Here is an 18,180-nt window from a genome sequence, read left to right on the forward strand (position 1 = left end):
CCTCCGTCTCAAAATACAAGACCTCCCAACCTCACAGCCTTGCAGGGTCACTATCACCAACGGATGCAATGGTAGATGGTGGCAACCCACCACCAATCGATCACGGTAAGGATGGGCGATCTGTGCAGATTTTGCCAGTGACAAGCACATTCCACATTCAAATAGAACACAGTAATACCTTACTTAGCGCTCAAAATGTGTCCTTGGAGAAGAGCGCGCCAATCAAAACCGCGCTAAAAGGAGTCATTATACCACCGTTTAAGTGGGGATGTGCTCACCAAGGTGTTATTTCTTACCCACATTATATATATGGATAAAATCACAAACTGGACCAACACGTGGAACACGTCTTTCAATCAGGAAAACTCTCTCGCTATGTCTCTCCGAAAGGACCGCTTGGAACCCACTCCAAATCCCCATCCACTTTCTCAACAATCCTCTTGAAGAAGTCCTTTCTTTCAACCTTCTGGGTCTCACAATGTGCCATGATCTTTCCTGGGAAAGCCACATTTCAAACCTCGCCTCCAAATCCAGTCGCCGACTAGGAATCCTCCATCGTGCAAAGTCCTTCCTCGGCCCATCTGAGCTCCTCAACACTTACAAAGCCTTCATCCGCAGCCTGATGGAGTACTGCTCTCTCCTCTGGCCTGGTGCTCCTGCCTCTCACCTTCACACTGTGGAAACGAAGGCTTTTAGGATCATTGGTATTTCCCGCGATGAGGCTGAGTCTTTGGGCCCCTCACTCTCTCACCGCAGGCCGGGCGGTGGTCTTTCTGTCTTCTACCATCTCCTCTCTGGTCTCGCCCCCCCTCCCCCCATATTTCCACAGGGCGCTCAATAGTGTTGTGGCCATTCCCCATAAGGGCCCTAAAAAGCAGGGTAACCCCTCCCCAAGGTAGAACAAACCACAACCATATTTTTTTGGTTTATTAGGATGTCTGAAGTAGGAAATGGATGGTTGTGAAAAAAAATATCTTGGGGATAGCATGTATTTTGGTCATGATTTGTGTTAGTAGTCTCCAATAATTTGGCGAATGTTGCGAAATCACGAAAATGACTGTTAAACCTGCAATTTTCAACCGATTTGCACAAATAAGGTGTCATCTGAAAGGGCAGTACATAATTAGGTTGTGACAGTATTGTTTTGCCGAAAAAAAAAATATAAGAGTGTGTATGTGTCAAATCCAATTCCGAGGAACATCGTTTTTAGTCCCAGTTATTTCACCTGTCCTTCTTTGTCTTTGTAGGGCAGAGAAACTTTCATCATTGAATACAGTACAAGAAAAGCATCATGGATGGTGAACCTCCTGATAAGAAACCTCGTTTGAACACGAAACAATGTATATTGTGCTTCAAATCCCTAACAAAAGGAGGTGCTGTTGTCAAGAATCCAACCCAAGATGGCCTTAGGACCATCATGAATGTATGTAAGAAACGCAAAGATGACGTCTATGAATTATTTTCATCCTGAGAAGACCAAATTATCTCCAGCGAGATTCATGTGAACTTCCACAAACTTTGCCGCGTAAAATATACAAGTTCCTCAAACAATTACATGTATGATGATGCCGCAGGTCCATCGGCAAGTCGTCCCTCATTGCGGCAAAGCAGTAGATCACATTCCTCCAATTTCAATATCCGTACTCAATGTTTTGTTTGTGGCAAAGGAGACAAGAAATCAGAAAAAAAAAATTGACTCCAATTACAACTGTAAGTGGTAAATCCACCAGACAGAGAGTTCTGGAAGCAGCCGCCAAACGAAATGATGAAGAGATTCATACTCGAATGCTTACACATTCAGACCTCTTTGTCTTTGATGCAAAGTATCATCGGAGTTGTTTTGGACATTATATCAGTGATCGCAACATCGAAGCAGCATGTTCGAAGGCAGCCACATCCGACAAAGAACAGACCTGTCACGAGAAAGCATTCCACGTTGTTCAGACTGAGCTTGAGAAATCAGTGCTATCCCAAAAATTGACCGTGACAAGCCTCTCTCTCTCCTGAAAGAAAAGTATGTCCAAGCATTGGTTGACATGGGGGGTGACTGATGCACAACAATATTCATCCTGGAAGTTAAAGACAAAGCTAAAAAATTATTGTGGAAGCGGACTAATCTTCGTGTAACGCCGTGGACAATCAGACTGGGTCTGTTCAGGCAACATGACAATTGGTGATGCATTCCAACAAGCATCACACATGGAAACTGATGAAGACATTGAGTTTTCTGATTTACATTCAGCAAAAGATCAGCTCGATGAATATCAGATCTTGCATATGGCAGCAGCAATCCTGAGAAGCCATACGAGTAATACAACTGACAGTGACAACTACATATGTAGTTTTGATCTGGAGCTGGAGGAGTGTGGAAAATTTGTGCCAGATTGTCTGTATGATTTTTTTTTATCATGGTGTGTGAGCAAACAAGCATTTGACTCTGTATCTTGCTTTGCCAATGGTGACTCTCAAACTTGGGAGCTGAAGATCATTGCTATATGTCAAAATATCATTGCTCAGAGTCGGCGAATACGGACGCCAATAAGTCTTGGTTTAGGAATCTCTGTGCATCATTTGTTTGGGAGAAAGAAACTGGTTGATCATCTTCATGACTTGGGCTACTCTGTGTCCTACGATGAAGTACGGAGGTTTCTTACGTCAGTTGCGCTTCACTAAAAAGGGACAGACGTGTACATGCCCCGTGGACTTCAAAGTGTGAATGACCTTGTTGTGGTGGCGCTTCTCCAAAGGGATACATGAAACACAGTTCAACACTTTCAGGGATATTGCGCAGCTTATCTTACGCAAAATTGTTGCCCTGCTCAATAATTCATGGAACATCAAGTCTGTTGTCCTTGTGTTTGATCGTTATGATGCCCCCCATTCTTGGAATGCAATTCTGCAGTTGCAACTCATGTAATTGCTCCAGACAGAGTTGTGCCACATTAGAGGAATTTCCTAAAGAATTCTGCTAACAAGGCAAACCTTGCAGCATTCATATCACAGTCATTACTAGATGACCCACCTGGACTGATCAATGGCCAGAGTATAACTCCTGCAGGTGGATTTCCAGAAGCTGAGAGAGTTGTAACCATCGACTCAAATGGAAAAAAAAAAAATCAATCTTCTCCGGCTCTTCAGCACACAAGAAGAAGCAGACACTCAGATGCTTCTTCATGCCATTGAACTAGCATCATCTCATGAAAGGCTGATAGTGAAGTCAGATGATACAGATGTCCTAGTCTTGCTGGTTTACTATCTAAATGAAGGCAAAAGTGCCAAAGTTAATATACACGCATTCTGGACACACTGGACAAAGAACAAATCGAGAAACATTTATACCGGTTCATAGTATCTGTCAAAATGCAGGAGAAAATGTAGCACGTGCCTTACCATCTGCACACGCCCTTACTGCGTGTGATAGCACCAGTAGTCTCTACAAGATTGGCAAGAAAACAGCCTTCAGTAAGCTAGTTCAATATGCAGAGGATCTTCCTGCTCTGAGCACCCTGGGCACAACTCCTGATTTGACAGAAAACCTGCAGGATGCTCATCGGTTACACATTAGCATTGTATGGAAATCCAATCGCAACTTATGTACTACCTTAGATGAGTTACGGTACGAATTTGCTTGCAAGAGTGACAAACCTGCATCAGCATTTCCTCCAACTGAGGATGCTTTTCTTCAACACGTGTTGCGTGCCAAGTACCAGTTAACTATATGGATGCAATGTGGAGTTTCAAAACCACAACAGTTGATCCCAATTGGTAATGGCTGGAGATGGGACGAGGACACATCTTCCATGCAACCTGTTTACTACGTGAAAGGGGCTGCACCTATTGAAGTCCGAGACCTAACTCGCATGTACTGTATGGATGCTGAATGCAAGACTTCACAGAAGTGCCATTGTTTGGCATTAGGATTGCCTTGCACTGTCAATGTTAAAGCAAAAAATATTAGTATACAACAAAATGTAAGATAGCATTTCGGAATAAAATTAGTTAGTAAAATCACATTTTTTCAGTTTTGAAAACTTAACGATTCAGATTTAGCGACTGACATGATCTGAAAGCAACATACTCTTGATTCTGTACAAAATGACACTTTAATTATGAAAATTAGTTGATAATTGAAGATTTAACAGTCATTTTTATGATTTTATGATTTTCCGAAACGCACAAAAATTTCAGGCACTATAATTACAAATTGCACCAAAAATACATGCTATCCCCAATATATTTTTTCACAACCATCCATTTCCTACTTCAGACATCCTAATAAACCAAAAAAATATGGTTGTGCTTTGTTCTACCCTGGGGAGGGGGTTACCTATTTTTTCCAGCAATGCCACAGCACTACAAGGTCCGCCAACAACCCCCTTCTGGTAAAACTACCAAAATCACGAATCACTGCTCACCTTCACTCTTTCATTCCTCTTTCAGAAACCGATGACGAGTGGAAGTGTATTCAGTGGGTCGAAAGCACAATACGTTTACATACCTGAAGCCGATAAAGGTCACGTCCATAGCTCCTTCGCCGGGTTCTGGACACCGTTTTCACCTCCATGACCTCACAGCCTCCTGCCACGAGCCAAGTGAAACCGTCGACCTTTCCTCGGCCTTTGCGCAGGGTGTGCAGATCAAGCGTTGGCAAACCGGGGTCAGACGGCAAAGCAGAGGTCACACCCACGGCCAGTGACCCCGCCCAACCACCTTGCACTTCATCTACTCGCATCTGCAAGCATTTCACGTGCACCCAAAAACAAAGATCGAGTTCATACGACAAAGGGGCATGAGATGAAGTGATGCAGAACAACTCCAGGGAGACAAAATAAAAAGCGAGCTGATGGATACAGACGTACGTACGGATGGACACCAGGACCCACTCTGAGCCAATTTTGGAGAAATGACATAAAAATAGGACCGCTGGACCCATAGCATATCTGGGCCCTAGCCTAATGTTGTAACCCAAATTTGGTAGCATTCTGACTGGTGGGTCTGGAGAGGAAGGTTTTTGAAGGAATTTACACAATTTTCCCCAAATATTTTCTACATCCGCCACTTTGACACACTTCAGGCCACGTGATCGGCATGACTTCGGCACTTTAACGTCCCAACTCTGGCCTAAAGCCAGGTGTTGACTTAGCGGTTAAGGTGGCTGGCTTGGGACCTTCAAACCCCTGTCGACCATCGAATTAACACCAGGTGGAGTTGACTCAGCCTGATATCCTTCCGAGGTCAGCGAAATGAGTACCAGTGTACTGGGGTAATAACCATTTGGGGTAACCTGCGTCAGAGTGGCGACCCGTCTTGGACTGTACTCCTTGCCAATGAAACTGCCTTAGCAGCCCTATGTGCCGAAAGGAATGGTATTATTATTATTATTATTATTATTATTATTATTATTATTATTACTCTGGCCTAACGTTGTAACCCAAATTTGGTATATCAGCCGGATCGGGCCAACGGTTTGGCTGGAGAAGTCGAAATAGGAGACGGACGGACGGTGAGTGATGCCAATACCTTATATGGAATTTAAATTCCAGATAAGCTAAAAATGGATGAAAACGAGGAGTAAAAGCATCGTATAAAAGGTGGAGGTTGATGGGAATGGTACTACTGCACGAAAGCCCGGGAGGACGACGCACAAGTAAATCAGACGGGGTTTTGTACATCGAACCGTCATCTCAAGCACGTCAACATTGCTTTCCATATCAAAAAACAGAAGAGTTTTCAGCGACTCAAATTCGATTGGTGTCCTCGCACGACAGCTCGACTCACCTCAAACGCTTCCCCATCCTCGAGGCTCTGGGAGCCAATCAAAGGATGCTGCACAGCACCCAGAGGGCAGCACACACGCCCAGCGGTGTGACCGTGGAAACGGTGCAAAAGGAGATGGCCTGCACGAGAACCATCGAATGAGGTGTCAACGGGTCTCTCTCAACCGATAATCATTGTTACATTCGTACAACGGGAACTTCGAAACACACTGGTTCGGAAGGAAGAGAGACTCGAATGATAAACAATCGCAACAGATCGGGGAAAGTGGAACTTGAAAATAACAAAGACATCGCCTCAACGATCAGAATTCTCAAATCTTCAATGAGCCTTGACCTTACGGAGAAAAAGACCTGAAGGTCGTCATTCACACGAGACATGCAAACCACGTGATCAATCTTACAATGCAGGAACTGCTGCCCAAACAGCAACAACAGTCTGAGATAGTGAACGGTGTAATAACCTGATATCAAGAAGGGTCCGAGAAAACCAGATCGCTTGCCAACTACAGGACAGGCAGGAATTTGTAATTTGTTCATGGTGCCGGCGACAACTGGCCTACTCTTCACGAAGGACACAATGCGATATTTAATGTCCACCGATGCTGGCAGAAGGGACACCCAGCTTAACATCTGTACGAGGGACGGCACACACATATTGATGCCTCGTCCTGCTAAGGAAACACCAGGATGAGAGTTTATAACTGGACCAAGATTCAAACCCAGGGTAAAGAGCTGAAGGGTCTGGTATCAGGGAGGGGGGGAGGGGGGGATAAAATGAGACACACACAAGAATACCTCGATGCCATCATACTGTGATGGTTCTAGAAACCGAAACCCCAAAGCAATGGCACACAACATACAGCGATTTCCGAGGCAGTTATTTCGTCATTACATATTCCAGATAGGGTCCTCCCCTTGTGTCTAGTGGGTTACAAAGGGAATATGCGAGGGATTAGTTATGGTTCCCCCCCCCCCCCCCGTTCTTCCCTATTATCTTCGCTGTACACAATCCTCTCCTCACACGAATGAGCACTCACTGCTAGCAGCCTAATTTGCATATGTGCACCATAACCAAACTGCCATTTCAACCACAATAGCCTTCTTCACCACAATTCTCCTACATGCCAGTGATAACCACCCTGCTTGCTTCAGTCACAGGTCAGCTCAGGTCAGGCATGGGAGCATGCACCGGAGCAGCGCGTCGCTGCATCCACTTTCCGCCGGTACTCGAGGGGCCTCCGTCTGGCCGTCTCCCAGGCAGATGCCTGGCCCATCCCCATCTCTTTGAGATGCTGATCAACCTGCTGCAACCAAGAGGCAAGGTGGTCGGCCCATTGGCCTCCTCCACTCACGAGACTTCCTCGCTGAGACAATCTGGAGAGCAGGATCACAGTCAGGAAAACGAGCCACATGTCCATACAGCCGCAGCTAACACTCAGACACACCTGAGACTACTTCCTTTCAACACCACCATTCAAACTCGCCTTTCCAGGCTTCTTCCATGGTCCAAATCACTGTTACCCAACAATGACGCTTTGACTCCACAACCACACCAGCTTCATACATCTCTCCACTGCAAACCGCCTTCCCGCACCTTGGGACCATCATCTCGCCTTGCCCACAGACACCTTTGGTTCACGCTCATACCCAAGACCAGCACCGCCACAAACAAAGCCTTTACACCAAGGTGCAAGTGTGCGATACCGTTCCATCACGTTCCTCGATAAACAGGGACTGCCCTGCTATCCAGCAAACTTCGTCTTTTCCAGCGACCAGCTCCGATATCCGTGCCCTTCCCGGGAGTTCAAGCAACAGATGGGGACTGGTACACGTCAGCCCCATTTTGAGTGCATGGCACATTCGGAGGACGAGTGGAAGCGATTCCAAACCAACACACTCATGGAGAGGGTGACGTCACCAATGGGCACACCGTGCTCAGAGGAAAGTGGGTGGCACATGACCCATGCACCACACCTACAAGAGACAAGAATTCACCCTTGCCCCCCCCCGCCCCAAACTCCACCTCTGCTGAGGCCCTTAGATATTGGAGCTGGTCGCTGGAAAAGAGCTTGTGTGGTGGTTGCTGGGTTGTTGCAGGATGGAGTGGTTGCCACAAGATTTGTTGGTGCTTGCTGCTGAAGGGGAAGGAACGGATCGCTGAGGAAGCGAGCGGACTGAGCGCCATCCAGTCCGGGCGCAATATTGGGAGATCGGTGAAATCGACCCACCACACACGAAAGGCGGTTCTAATTGTTATGCATTATTTCTCTCTTTTTCCGACTCGTGTACTGTGGAAGCACAAAGGGCTATTAGTGAGGGCAAAGCCAGGATAAACGTTCTTTTTAGAACGACAAACGACTCGCACCCTGTCTCTCACTCTGAGCACCCGACACCACACCTCACTCACATCTCTTCATCACATACCCAGACATCCCTTTTGATCTTCATTACCCCCCACTTATCCCCTTCCCTGTACTTTAGACTGCCACATGCCCGCGTGCAACTGCTGTATAAGCCAGACGCCGCCAACGCCTCAGCTTTTCTCATCGATCTTGCTCGTCTACCCTTCCGCGGAATAATTCTGATGACGCCTGTCATGCTAATCTAAGTAAGACTGTGTAAGATGATTAGCTCGGGTAAGCGCTGCTAATCGTCCCTCTATCAAATGAATCTGTATCATTGTATGTTTTGTGCCACTCCACACGGATATTGTACGTCCCTGCCTTATGAATACCCTTGTGAATAAACCCCCTCGTCTTCACTGTGCCACGTGCTTTTCCTCACGCACATTATAAATAAACCCTTGTAATTGTTCAGTTCAACCTGCTTGTAGTGTCCTTTCCTCCATTGGTCCAGAACAGTCCGCATTATTGTGAGACAGGAAGTTTTACCTCATGTGATTTGTTCTCGTTAGCCAGTGTACACTCACTCTTTTGCTTGGCAGTAGTCCGAACGCACGCTGAGGGCACGGGCCTCGATTTTTAAAAAAAATTTTGGATGCCTTGTTGAGGCTCGTATGAGAGCTAACACACAACGCACAGCAAAGGGGGCATGAGACAAAAGGGGTGGGAGTGGGAATGAAAAAACAGTGGGGAACAGAGACATTAGGAGATCTGTGGAAGGGAGAGGGATGGGGTGGGGAACACGGGATATTCAAGATGGACATTAGAGGGACTTTCAGGAAGGAAAGCAGGGAATTTGAAGGAGGTGGGCTTGGGTGGATTAACGGGGGTAGAAAAGATCGAGGATTTGGATGGGGTATGATAAGAGGTCGTGGTGAACAGCTGTTTTGAAGGCCTGGAGGGAAGAATGGGAATGAATAGAGTGAGGGAGTTTATTCTAAAGGCGGGAAAAAAGAGGAATGAAAGAGTGAAGGTGAGCAGTGATTCTTGATTTTGGTAGTTTTACCAGAAGGGGGTTGTTGGCGGACCTTGAGCGCCCTGCAGAAAAGTGGTGGGGACAAATCGCAGAGAGAGAGAGAGAGCAGGGGGGGCGAGACCGGAGAGGAGACGGTAGAAGACAGAAAGACCCCCGATCTGCCTGTGGTGAGAGAGTGAGAGGCCCAAAGACTCAGCCTCATCACGGGAGATGCCAATGATCCGAAATGCCTTGGTTTCCACAGCGTGAAGCCGAGAAAGGTGGGAGGCAGGAGCACCAGCCCAGAGAGGAGAGCAGTACTCCATCAGGCTGAGGACGAAAGCTTTGTAAGTGGTCAAGAGATCAGGTGGGCCGAGGAAGAACTTTTCACAATGGAGAATTCCCAATCATGAAATGTGGCTTTCCAAGGAAAAAATCATGGCAGATAGTGAGACCCAGAAGCTTGAATGAAAGGACTTCTTCCAGAGGATTGTTGAGAAAGTGGATGGGGGGGGGGGGTCCAAACGGTCCTTTCGGAGAGACATAGTGAGAGAGTGTGACATTTGTCCGAATCGAAAGACATGTTCCACGTGTTGGACCAGTTTGTGATTTTACCCAGATCTGCAGTGAGCGAAGAAGCTGCTGCATACCGGTTTGAGGGATGACATGGTACGGCAGAGGGTGGAGTCAACAAAGAGATATAGAGGATTTTCCAGAGAGTCGGAGAGATCATTGACGAAAACGAGAAAAAAAAACAGGGCCCAGAACGCTACCTTGAGGAATTCCAACCTGGACAGGAAGAGGGGATGAAAGAACTCCATTTAGGGCCACAGGTTGACTGTGACAGGAGAGGAAGTCTGCGAGCCATGAGTGGAGATGGCGTTGGATACCATAGGAAGAGAGTTTGGTGAGCATGACAGTGTGCCAGACCGTGTCAAAAGCACATGATATGTCTTGGGATATGGCTCCGATTTAATGTCCGGCATTGAGGACCTCCATCCACTGTTGGGAGCAGAAGCAGCATATCCAGGGCAGAGTGACCTGGTCTTAAACCAAATTGATGATCGGAAATCAAGCCATTGGAGAAGAGGAAGGATTTAATGTCTGAAGCGATGATGGATTCCATAACCTTGCTGATGATTGGGAGAAGGCCGATTGGTCTGTAGTTGCAGGGATCTGTTTTGCACCTTTTTATGCAGGGCAGTAATGCTTGCTGATTTCCAAGCAGATAGCGGATGACCTTCAGCAAATGAGAGGGTGAATAGAACAGAGAGAGGGTGAGCAAGAGCAGAGGAGCAGGTTTTTAGGACACGTGGGTTGAGGCTGTCTGGATCGGTTGCAGAATCTGAGTCGAGGTTTGACAGCAAGCTCTCCACCTTGTCAGGAGAAAAGGACACAGAGTTCAGGGACGGTTGGATGCGACTGGGTAAGGTGGGTAGAGAAAGTGATGGGTTTTGGACACAAGATTTAACTGCAAACACCGAGTGTAGGCATTCAGCCTTTTCACGTGCGGTATCAGCAGTGTGGCCATTTGAGGAAAGGGAGGGGATGGAGGGGGAACATATACCAGAAACAGAGTTGTTTAGATGCCATCAGGATTTGGAGGAGGGACAGAGGTTTGAGAGTTCAGATTTGAGCTGTGAAAGATGTTGTTTTCTGGCTCTCCTGAGGGTAGATACACACTTGTTCTGAGCTTTGTGGAAGGAACTGAGATTACCCTCAGTTGGGTTTGCTTTCCATGAGGCAAAGGCACGTTGTTTCAGGACAACTGCCTCACCACAAGCTTCAGTGAACCAAGGGCGGGAGCAAGGGTAGGACAACTGAAGACGAGAGGGGATTGATCGAGTCAGCTCCTTAGGTAAACGGTGTCAGACGAGGAACCCTGTTAGAGTTGACAAGTTCATTGACATTTGTGGTTGCTTAACAACCTGCCGGGCCACGGAGTTATGCACGGCACGTCGGCCAACAGGGCCGGGTGTTCAGGAGGAACTCGAGTGCTTCTCCTTGCGGTAATTCCCGAACCCAAAGTCCACGACAATACATTTTATTGTTACGGATCTAATCCTGGGGAAAAATGAGGGATATATTAGTATAGTTGTGTGCTAGGACATGTTAAATGTGGCGGCATTTCCATGATGATAAAACGTGTCGACCACAGGTTTAGAAAGATCGGGTCTGCACGTCCAAATGTGTGTCTCAGGCCCGCCTTTCCCTCTTCCATACATTCTGGAATCTTCATCATTGTCTATCTGTACTTTTATGGAATTTTCTCCCCATAATAACCAATGTATGTATGTCAGGTATGTATGTGTATGTCAGGTCAGGTTCGATCTGTGACCTGCTACAGGTACCATGTAAACCTGTACTAACCTGTTCCATGGTCGGGTTGTCGGCGACTAAACCGTCTCCCCCACCAGGTTTTCTGGTGAGGGGGTGTTTGGATATGGACACCCAGCAGGATTAAAAACAAAACCTGTCAAAGGGCAGAGGAGCTCCTTGTGAGCCAACAGCCATCCATATCTAGTGCCCAACTGTGTCTGCGGACGTCCTCCTGCAGTTGGGTTACTTCTTATTAGGAGGTTGGTGGCAGGATTTGCACTCCGGCCACCGTAAAACGCTTCATTCCGCAAAACGCAAAAACGCAAAAAAAATCTGAAAACCCACTCCGTGGGAGTACCTCCTGTGCAGCTTCCCTTCGCAGGGCAGCTCACCGGATGACGGGATTGGGGCAAAGCCTTCGGGACCCCCAATCTTTGATGATAGGAGGGAAACCACGGGGTAACATCCCTGGGTCAGATTGCGGGAGAGTGTGTCGGAGTGGTGCTGAGGTGTCATCCACCAGACGGCGGTCTCCTTGGGTTAACCCGAGGCGGTCCCTTCGGGTGGGTGCCTGGAATGTCCTATCCCTAAGAGAGGATGATCACCTGTCTCTGTTATCATCTGAGCTCAAGCGTTTGGACATCGGGATTGCAGCTCTCTCTGAGGTTCGGAGACCGGATTGCGGCGAGATAATGGTGGGTGGTTACACCTACTATTGGTCTGGTCGCTCTGATGGTTACCATACCCAAGGAGTTGCTGTAGCTGTGTCCAATAAGCTGACCCCAATGATAATTGAGGTAACACCGGTCAACGAGCGTATTATGAGATTAAGGATTCGTCACTCCTTAGGTGTCATTTCCCTGGTCTCTGTTTATGCTCCGACTGAGGCGAGTGATCTCACCGTGAAGGATGCATTCTACGCCACACTCGAGTCTGTGGTTGATCAGTGCCCCAGACGAGATACACTTCTAGTCTTGGGGGATTTCAATGCATCGACTGGAACTGATAGGGATGGTTATGAGGTGTGTGTTGGTCCCCATGGGTCAGGAACCAGAATAGCACTAAGTTCCTTGACTTTGCAAGAAGTCATGGACTTAGGGTGGCTGGTTCATGGTTTCAGCGCCCACAAGCTCATTGCTGGACTTGGTATTCCAACGCTGGCGGTGTGGCAAAGGAGATTGACCATGTCCTCATTGACGGTCGTTGGAGGATGATCCAGAACTGCAGGGTCTACCGGAGTGCTCAGTTCCTCAATACTGACCACAGGCTTGTTGTAGCAACTCTAAAGCTGCACCTTAAATCCTGAAGAATGGTACCATCCCAGCCGAGGCTGGATGTTGCCAAGCTCAGGGATGAGAGAGTAGCTGAGGAGTTTGCGAACAGGCTGAGTGGACACTTGGGGGGTCTGGGTGCTTTGGGGGGTCCTGAAGAGTTGTGGAGCGCCTTCAAGACCACCGTCCTTGATGTTGCCGGTGGATGTCTTGGAGCTCACCGCAGGGCAAAGAAGAATTTTGTCTCTCAAGGGACACTGGATACCATTGACCAGAGTCGCAGGGCCAGGCTGAATGGCAGAACTGAGCTGTTCAGGTAGCTGAGGCGTAAAACTGTACGTGCACTGAGGGTGGACAAGGAGGCCTATGTGCGAGGAATCTGTGAGGGGGTAGAGCATCACCTGTGGACAGGTGATTCTCATCCCGCTTACAGGGGAATTCGCGCATTACGTTCATCTAAGCCCATCCCTCGGAGCACTGCAGTTCGAGCAGAGAGTGGTAGGCTCTTGACAGAGGAGTCTGAAGTGAAGGCCCGCTGGGCCAGTTACTTTGAGCGGTTGTACCAGGCTGATCCCCCAGCTGTCGAGTTGGACGTCAAGGGTGTTACAATCCCTGTTGCTGACCCTCAAATCAACTGTGGTCCACCTTCGCTTGTGGAAACACGGGCTGCGGTGAACCAGTTGAAACGGAGCAAAGCTCCAGGGATCTGTGGCATCCATGCCGAACTTCTCAAGGCTGGTGGAAATGCTGCACTCGTGTCGTTGCATGCAGTTTTGTGCTCTGCCTGGAACACAGGCATCATCCCAACTGACTGGAAGAGGGGCCTTGTTGTCCCTCTCTGGAAAGGGAAGGGTGATCGCCAAGACTGCAACAACTACCGAGGGGTGACGCTGCTCTCAGTGCCGGGCAAGGTCTTTGCTCGGATAATTCTTGATAGGGTTCGCCACCATCTGCTTGAGCACCAGCGTCCAGAGCAGTCAGGCTTTACACCAAAGAGGTCAACGATTGACCGTATCCTTGCACTGCGTGTCCTCACCGAACGCAGACGAGAGTTTCGGCAGGGGCTGCTTGCAGCCTATGTTGATCTCTGTAAAGCGTTCGATTCAGTGAATCGGGATGTCCTCTGGAGGATTCTTGGTCTTCGTGGGGTGCCACCAAAACTGATCGATCTGATGTCTGAACTCTACTCTGGTACTGAGAGTGCTGTGAAGTGTGGTGGTACCATCTCTGACTTATTTCCATTTGTTACTGGAGTTTGTCAGGGATGTGTACTTGCCCCCACACTTTTCAGCACTTGTATGGACTGGATTTTACGGAGGATGTCGGAGAGATCAAGTTGCGGTGCATCGTTTGGGAATGTCAAGATCTCGGACCTTGATTTTGCAGATGATGCAGTCATCTTTGCGGAGACTTTAGATATCCTTTTGGGGGCCCTCGAGGTGCTGAATGAGGAGTCGGAGCCGCTAAGATTACGGGTTTCTTGGGTCAAAACTAAGATCCAGTCTTTCGGTGACATCTTGGATGCTGCTGTCCTGTCTGTGTCTGTTTGTGGTGAGGATGTTGAGGTCGTGGAGAGATTCACTTACCTTGGCAGTGATATTCATGTCTCTGCTGGCTGCGAGTCAGAGGTCAACAGACGTCTGGGTCGGGCCTGGGGAGTCATGGATTCACTGGATCATGGGGTGTGGTGCTGCCGGTACCTGTGCGGGAGGACGAAAGTCCGAGTCTTCAGGTCCTTGGTACTTCCAGTCTTGCTCTATGGGTGCGAGACTTGGACTCTGACCAAGGATCTGAGATGGAGACTTAATTCCTTTGGTACCAGGTGTCTTCGGAGAATCCTTGGCTATCGCTGGTCGGATTTTGTATCGAACGAGCGGTTGCTGAGAGAGACTCGGATGAGATTTGTTACCTGCATAGTCCGTGAGCGTCAGTTGCGGCTGTATGGACATGTGGCTCGTTTTCCTGACGCTGATCCTGCTCACCAGATTCTCTCAGCGAGGGAGTCTCATGAGTGGAGGAGGCCAGTGGGCCGACCACGTGCCTCATGGTTGCAGCAGGTTGACCATCATCTCAAGGAGATGGGGATGGGCCTGGCATCTGCCTGGGGGATGGCCAGACGGAGGCCCCTGGAGTACCGGCGGAAAGTGGACGCAGCGACGCGCTGTTCTGGCACATGCTCCCATACCTGACCTGAATAACCAATTAGCGAGAACCACAGCACGATCGCGGGGCCAGCGCAAGGGCACCAGATGGGCCAAGGACGTGCCCTTATATGGACGTCTGTTTGGCAGCACTGTCTGATGAGCTGCTGTTTTTCTGCTGCTGGCGAGCAAAAGATGACCTGGGGGGAGGAGGAGAGACTTCCAAGGTGTGGTAAGGCCAGGACCGCACCGAATCGTTACGCACCGGCCCAGGCCTCCAGCCGCCGACCGGGTCAAGGAGCAAGCATGTGGATGACTGAACCAAACCGCATGCACAAGCAGAGCCGTGCAAGACAGGTTTCTTTGTCTCATCATTCCCCTGCTGAATCCTATTTTTCCCTCTGAAATAAAGAGATGAGATGTACTTGCTTAGGCCGTCCTGGTATATAATTCATTTATTTTATTCTACTCGCCACCGAGCGGTTGTGCTTTCTTCCCATTTCCCTATTTTCTCTGTCCATATGTTCTCCTGTTTGACGAAAACTTGCGTGGACATCGGAAAAGGGATCCATAGGTTTGGAGAATTGGTTTATTAACCCGCAAGACGGTTACATCAGGTCCGTGCTTACACGTCTCAACGCGGGACGTCAATGAGCCGCTCGGCTATTCCCGTCAGCGTTTCCGCCATGCCCATTGCATTTGGAGACACAAATTTGTGGCAAATTAACCCAGCAGACGCAGAGACCTCTTCATCCCATACATGCCGGGAGGCACAATGGTCATTGAAGACCGCACTGTCAGAACAATATACCTCAAATGTCGCACAAAAACAACAACAAAAGCAAGTTGGAACAAAATGTACAAAATGCAGCTTCCAGAATGAGTTTGAAAGACTCCTGAAAGATGTATACATAAGAAATAATTACCTGTGTTGCCAGGTAAAGAGGCCAACAATCTATCTCCAGAGGAAACACTTGCAGAGGTGAGCGAGACCTGCACACATTGGCCGTACAGGTCCACGGCAGCATAGACATCTGGAGGGAACAGAAGCGGATCACGTGGTACACATAATGGCTGTGCGGCGACGTACGCCAAAGCAAATGGTTAACGGTGATGTATATGGTTGTGAAAGTACTTTGAGGTACTCCTGTGCAAGCCACTCCTTGGTCCTCTCCGTTAAAGTAGTAGTGAAGCTCTCCGTTCGTAGAAACTGAGAGCGCGACTCTGGAACCGATCTCCAGGTTGTCCAGGTCGGCAGGGTACGAGCTGGTGGTCGTCACGCCGTCCCGCATCACCGCCGTGCCGCTATACAAGGACAAAGGGAAAAAAAAAAAAACTTTCCTGCAATTGTCACAGCAATGAAGGAAAAAGAGAAAGAACTGTTTTTTTTTCCAGCAATGACAGGATATAACCTTGCGATCAGTTTGGGATTCACACCGTCTTTGTGACGTTTGAATGTGCTTGGCCTTCAAGACTCATTCATGACATTTAAACCCGAGACATGGGAAGCAAAATCTGGAACGATGGGAACAAACAGGTGGGAAACAGTATGGGGTATTCTATAATGCCTTAAAGAGGGTCTTGTGCATGCTACCTGAGACAGGTGATGAACGGCAATTAAAACAGCGTAATTGTGTTCGTCCGTACAGTGGCCAATCTTAAACTCTGGGCTAATAAAGGGAGGGACCCAGGTTCAAATGTGTTCGTCCAAGCTCTATCAATGTCATTGGGGTTCAACTTAAAGCACTGTCGGAACCCAACACTCACTGGGGATATGTTCCTGAAAAATGCCACGAATGTCAGGCCATTGTGTTTTCTATTTATTTATTTATACTAGGCTCATGGAAGAGCAATCACACAGAGCAAATCAGGACACAACATAACAAAGGGAACAGCAGGAGAACGGAAAAAACCAACAGCAGGGCGGAGGGAGAAAGTAGACGGAGACGGCCAAATAAGGGATGCAGGTACTAACTATAAGGACACTCGGTAGAGCGCATACCTCCGCCCTGTAATGCCTGATCCAAGAGAACATATCGGGCCCAATACATTTTTTAAATATTGTGCTATATATCGTTTTTGGCCCCATCTCTCAATGGAGAAGAATCGCTTCAAAAATTCTAGTAGTCGGATCCGGATTCGGATTTCACTAAAATCGGATCAATTCCTCATGGTCACCAAGTTTCATCGGGATCCATCGACAACTTTTTGAGATATCTTGTACACAAACAAACAGACAGACAAACAGACAGAAAGGGGTGAAAACATAACCTCCTTTCCCTTCGGTGGTGGAGGTAATGAGGGGTAGGGGAGAACACAAAGGGTGGACAAAATGTATACAAATGAAAAATTGTGTTCGACCAGTTTGTGATTTTGTCAGGGTCTGAGAAGAAGGAAGAGGCTGCTGCCCGTCTGTCAGGATGAGAGACGTCACGGCAGAGGGTGGAGTCATCAGCAAAGAGATAGAGGATTTTCATCAGCGAGATCATTGATGAAGATTAGGAATAATATGACCACCGGACCTGTACCTTATATGGGCCCTGGCTTAATGTCACCCAAATTTGGTGGCATTCAGACTGGTGGGTCTGGAGAGGAAGGTCTTTGAAGGAATTTACACGATTTTTCCCAAATATTTACTAATTCCACCATTTTTACCCACTTCCGGTCAAGTAATCGACATGACCTCCGCAATTTAACATCCCTACCCTGGTCTAATGTTGTAACTCAAATTTGATAGCACTCTATCTGACTGATGGGTCTGGAGAACAAGGTTTTTGAAGAAATTTACGTAGTCGGCCATTTTGACCCACTCAAAGTCACGTGACCAGAACGGGTTTTGCAATCCCCGTTACCAGTCAGGAGAGGAACGTCGCTGCCAAATTTCAGCCGGATCGGCCAAGCGGATTGGCCGGTGAAATCAAAATGGTAGATGGACGGACGGACGAACGGTGCGCAATGATAATACCTTATCTGGAATTTAAATTCCACATAAGCTAATAATATGTGGCCCAGAACAGTGCGTTGAGATACTCCAGCCTTGATAAGGAGAGGAGACGAAAGGATTCCATCGAGAACCATACGTCTACGAGAGTGGAGGAAGTCACCAATCCGAGAGTGGGGTTGGCCTTGGATTCCATAGGCAGACAGCTTGGAGAGCAAGGCAGGATGTCAGACTGTATCAAAAGCTCAGGATATGTCCATAGAGACGGCCCTGATCTCACGTCTGATGTTGAGGGCCTCCACCATTGTTGGGAGAGTCGAAGCAGCATGTCCAAGGTAGAGTGGCCAGCTCTGAAAACGAATTGATGATGTGAG

The 18,180-nt window shown here is 48.0% G+C and overlaps 1 protein-coding gene across 7 annotated transcripts in view; it reads right to left on the reverse strand.

The window, feature by feature from the left end:
* NEURL4 (neuralized E3 ubiquitin protein ligase 4) overlaps nucleotides 1–18,180 on the reverse strand; it is a 67,872-nt gene that overhangs the window by 11,304 nt on the left and 38,388 nt on the right. For all 7 annotated transcript variants that reach the window (XR_015052975.1, XM_085862678.1, XM_085862680.1 and 4 more), the window contains 4 exons: nucleotides 16,001–16,170; nucleotides 15,792–15,899; nucleotides 5,779–5,897; nucleotides 4,499–4,732 (listed from right to left, as the gene is read on the reverse strand). Coding sequence is in view for 6 of the 7 variants with exons in the window: in XM_085862678.1 (XP_085718804.1) it covers nucleotides 4,499–4,732; nucleotides 5,779–5,897; nucleotides 15,792–15,899; nucleotides 16,001–16,170 (631 nt within the window). In the remaining variant the exon portion in view is untranslated. The remainder of the gene's footprint in view (nucleotides 1–4,498; nucleotides 4,733–5,778; nucleotides 5,898–15,791; nucleotides 15,900–16,000; nucleotides 16,171–18,180) is intronic.

This window comes from Eptatretus burgeri, chromosome 17 (assembly GCF_056783735.1).
Source record: "Eptatretus burgeri isolate ZD-2024b chromosome 17, Ebu_testis_v1, whole genome shotgun sequence".
Lineage (NCBI taxonomy): Eukaryota > Metazoa > Chordata > Myxini > Myxiniformes > Myxinidae > Eptatretus > Eptatretus burgeri.